This window comes from Penaeus chinensis, chromosome 25 (genome assembly GCF_019202785.1).
Source record: "Penaeus chinensis breed Huanghai No. 1 chromosome 25, ASM1920278v2, whole genome shotgun sequence".
Classification (NCBI taxonomy): domain Eukaryota; kingdom Metazoa; phylum Arthropoda; class Malacostraca; order Decapoda; family Penaeidae; genus Penaeus; species Penaeus chinensis.
Genome location: NC_061843.1, coordinates 1046752 through 1051751, shown reverse-complemented (window position 1 = coordinate 1051751; position 5000 = coordinate 1046752). Strand labels below are relative to the sequence as shown.

The 5000-nt window shown below is 40.6% G+C and overlaps 1 protein-coding gene across 1 annotated transcript in view; it reads left to right on the top strand.

Annotated features, from left to right (window-relative positions):
- The window catches only part of LOC125038682 (translation initiation factor IF-2-like), an 11272-nt gene extending 6453 nt beyond the window's left edge, over window positions 1-4819 (top strand). The window contains exon 2 of the mRNA XM_047632241.1: window positions 2070-4819. Coding sequence (XP_047488197.1) covers window positions 2070-2849 — 780 coding nt within the window. The 3' untranslated portion in view covers window positions 2850-4819. The remainder of the gene's footprint in view (window positions 1-2069) is intronic.
- The last annotated feature ends 181 nt before the right edge of the window (window positions 4820-5000 follow it).

Below are 5000 nucleotides of genomic sequence, written 5' to 3'. Positions count from 1 at the left end.
ATAGCCAATGAATCAAAAAAATATTTCAAAACAGTAATGATACGCTTTTAGTATTTTCAATATCAATTAATCTTCTTACTCATCACGTAGAATGAAACAAAAGAGACGAGCAAATTTCTCAGGGGCACTAAGGTCAAAAAAGGTCAAATATGTTCCCAGGCAGGGTGGTAGGGGGGTAGGGGGGAGGAAGGGTTAACCGAGGTCTTTCTTTACCACCTCTTGATTGTTTTAGAGAAAAGATTAATTAACAGGGAATCAATAGGGTGATTTTGATTGATAAGGAAGGAAAGGCTGAGATTTCCTGATATTCAAGCTTTTGTAGAATAATATTCATTATCATCATCATCATTGCCGTTATTTATTATTGTTTTTATCAATATTACTAGTATTAGTATACTGTTATTACTATTATCCTCCTCCTCATTGTCATTATCATCTTCATCATTATTTTTAATTAAAAAGACTGTCTATATCCTACATACCGCCCGGAAATCCACATACCACATATTACATTCTTCCCCCATGATGATTGTTCCTCATTACCAAAACTTTGTCCAGAAGTTAACTTTCCGACCTAGCGCCTCATTTGGCGGTACCTTCTACGTGCCCTCAGTCAGTCCTAGTAGCATGATTAGGGAAATCATCTTCACAAATGCTATTTTTTTTTTTTTTTTTTCCTGCGGTTCTCTCATCTTAGAATTGCAAATTACGGTCTGCTATGTGGAATCAACAACCCCTCTACACTCATTGCTATTCAGAGCATCATCATCATCATCATTATGTATCAAAACCATCACCATCGTCATCATCTTTCGTAATGATATTGCGACACATACATTCATATATGTGTGTGTATGCGTGTGCGTATTCTCTCTATCTCTCTCTCTCTCATACACACACACACGCTCATATAAGCATACAAAACTCTACGCCCTTTTCTCGACTCGCAGACCCAAAAAAAGACATTATGAATCCCACATTAATCGCAGGAGGAGCATAACCCTTTCGCGAGAACACAAAGCCATCGGTGTAGGCGTAAGGGACCCTAACAAGCCACGCCCTTTAGTGTTAATCCTAATTCTCCTTAACGAAGCTCATTGTGAAGCCTCCTGTAGTTGGCGTCGGGTCGTGGGCTGGCCTCGTGATTGGTTGTCATGGTTGTTCTGGAAGTTTTCGGGTTCTGTTGTTGGCGGAGTAATGCGAAAGAGGAAGGGCGGAGGGGGACGGGGACGGGGAAGGGGACGGGGAGGGGGAATGAGGGAGGGAAGGAGAGAGAGGAGGGAGGGATGGGATGAGGTTGGGGAGGGGAGGCGAGGGGAGGGGAGGGGAGGGGAGGGGAGGGGAGGGGAGGGGAGGGGAGGGGAGGGGAGGGGAGGGGAGGGGAGGGGAGGGGAGGGGAGGGGAGGGGAGAGGAGAGGAGAGAGAAAGGTAGAGAAAGATTGAGTGAGAGAGAGAGAGAGCAAGGCCAGACTTCCCTTTTTTAATGGTAATCCATATAAGTTAATTTCACTGCATACATATTTGCAATATTTCCCAATACTATATATGCCTCTGATAAGTTTTGTTATTGTATTTTTCATCCTGAAACAGCCTATAAGCATTCGTATGAGGCCTTCATGTCATTTCTCGTTGCTTCATGTGACCTCCAAAACCACAACCCATGAATGATAAAATAATAAAAAATATAATTTAAATAAATAAATAATAAACACATAATCATAATAAATGAATAATAAAACGCATAACTATAATAAATAGATAATAAACATAGTTAAACAAAACACATCTTCTTACCTCTTTGAATTCTATTATTAAGAATTTCTTATGTCCAGTTACGCCTATGCCCTTTATTGGTATTTTGCACAGCCTCTTCGCTGCTAAAAATGCGAATGTATGACACGCGTTACAAAAAAAAAAAAAAAAAAATATATATATATATATATATATATATGTATATATACATTGCAAGGGTTTCTTTCGAGCTTTGACAATTTCCTTCCCATTCACCACGATCATTTGGCACCTTATCGACCGCGTGCACTTACCCCCCTCCTTTCCACCTGTTGCAGACGACGTGCAGCCTGATGGTGGCCCTCCTGGCGGCGATCGGCTTGGCGGCGGACCAGCCAGGCAGCCGGGACGAGTTGTGGGCGCCCTCCTTCGCCCAGGAGCCCAAAGGACATCCCGCCGCCCTGGACTGGAACGCCCAGGCCTGGCACGGCGCCTCGCCCATCCTGAGGCCCAGCCGCCCCTGGCCGCAAGCTGACGAGGACCTGGGACGCCCAGCGGCTTGGGGAAGCGACCCCGCAGGACCCCGCGCCCGACGCGGTCCGGATTCACGACGACAGCGTGCTTGGCGGAGACTTCAGCGAGGCCGAGAAGGAGGCCATAATGGAGGTGATGCACCGACGGGGCAGCAGCAGCAGCGGCGGCGCCCCCTCGTCTCCGACCTCGCCCTCCTGGCTGGCCAAGCGGCAGACCCCTCGGCGCCTCGGCTGGGTGGTGGATCTGTACCGCTCGGTGGCCCAGGGTCTGGACCCCTTCGTCCCCCAGGGCGAGACGCAGGGCCTCTCGGCGGCCCCGGAGAGGCGCTCGGGACGGCGGCCGGCAGCCTGTCGGTTCGGCCCCCTCGCCCTGGTGTGCTGGAACGCCGCCCGGCAGGTGGCCGTCATAAGGCAGCGCTCCAGTCAGTACCCGCAGTGACTCCCTCGCTCCTCCTAGACCCGCCGGTACCATCCTCATCCTACCCCTCATCAATAGAAGAAAAGCAACATGGAAACAAAGAAAAAAAAAACGCTTACTCCCACCACAGCATCCTTCAGAAACAAACCTGCAAAACCTTGCTGTAAGAAAAGAAAAAGAGAGAGAAAAAAAAAGAAAAGAAAACAAGAGTAAATTTAAAAACACTCTAATCCTAGAGCTCTTTCTGCATCTCTATCAAGTCATCGACATGCTAGCGAACGCGCGTCAGCCACGTAATACCCAGCTCTATCTACTGTCAGCTACTGTCAGAGCTCTAAGCACCATGACGCTCTCCTGCAGGCGGCCGAGGGGGAATCGTCAGCCACGCGATCCTGTCGGTGAAATCCATATGCCCTGGAAGGTCGCCTGAAAAGAACTCCCGGAAATAAAAAAAACAAGAAACATGTTAGCATATTTCTTTGGTTTTGCACATATAATTAAACAAATAAACGAAGAAATGAAAGAATAGAAAGATAACTAAATAATTATAAAATTATAATATATATACGCATATACATATAAACACACATATATGTCTTACGGGGTTATTGTACAAGTTCATTAGTGATATAATTAGTAAACAACGATATCTCCTCTTCATTAACTATCAATAGATAGAAACACACACACACACACACACACACACACACACACACACACACACACACACACACAGATATATATTTACACATTGTGACTCCCAATGGCATTACGTTTACCCTTGAAATGTGTTGATACCTAGTTTAACAATTTGGGAGTTCAAAAAAAGGAAATTAAAAAATAAAAACACAAAGTTACACGTGCTGTCCTTTTTTTTTCAATCCAGACAGAAATCTTTATTAGCTTACAAACGTACAATCACAATATCAGGAAAAAAATACAGGCGGATTCATACCTCATTTCATTTATTCATTTTTTCTTTCAGCTTCCAAAATTGACTGGAAATGTAAAGCTAAAAAAAAAAAAAAAACGACAAATACAATGCAAATTTAGGCAATGAAGAAAAATAATTGAGGGATCGAGCTGGAAAATTAATATCGTTTTAGAGAAAAATTTAAATACATACATGCATACATATATGTATATCTATCTATCTATCTATATATATACATACATATATATATATATATATATATATATATTACACATCTCAAACATCATCATTTCGTAAAACAACAATAAATAATGTACTAAGTTCTCTCAAAACTACTGAATTTTGCCTTCCATAGAAAAATCAAATTTAATTAGAAAAAACAAACTTGGTGGCTTTTATCACTGACATTCTATCACTACTTTAAGTAAAGTTTCATTCTGACATCTTGATTTCCAAAAGCTCTCTTAACCAATCATTTTATAACATGATATTCTATAAATCTTACACTTTCTTAACTGGAATACATATTTCAGAAATCAAAAAATATATATATACGAAAACCTTAATCTTACAAGACATATTTTTTTCAACATCAGAAATATCTGATGATTAATTGACTTTCATTTGACTTTCAGATATTTCTGATGTTAGAAATGTACTATATCACACAATGCATATACATCAAGACCAAAGTAAATTTAATCACATTCATATCATTAACATTGTAGAAGAGAAAAACAAATCATTTAAGGCATATCGCATGTATATATCTATATAAAACTGAAGAGTGAACATTAACAAACAAACGAACAGGTAATTTTATGAGAATAAATGTTGTTAACGTCATAGAGACATAAATTCACTGCGTACCAAAAGTACCTTAATAGAGTTAATACAAACGAACTCTTTGAAATCCTTATAATAGCTAAAAATTATATTCAAAATACAAAACGCCCGAATTTTACAGAAGAGGCCAGACAGATTTTTATTTATTTTTTTGCAATCAACTTCAGACAATTTCACAAACTTCATGACGTTGTCGAAGTTGTCTCCTGGTGTTAAGCTGACATTCCGAGTGTAGAACATTATAATAAAAATCTACAGCATTCAATTTCCGTGTCTTTCTTTCTCTCTGACCAGCTGACGATAGATTTGTCTTTAAAAGTCACTGTATAAATTTAGTAAATAAAATACCACAGTGTCTGAGAAATATACCTATACCTACAGCTACCAATCTGTTTACACCTCTGTCAATCGATATATCAATATCTATCAATCTGTGCATCTGTCTCCATATCTATATTTAATTGATTATGCAATGCGGCATCCTAAGACATATTATAATGCATTTAATAACGGAAAATTAAAAGCAAAGACTATATAC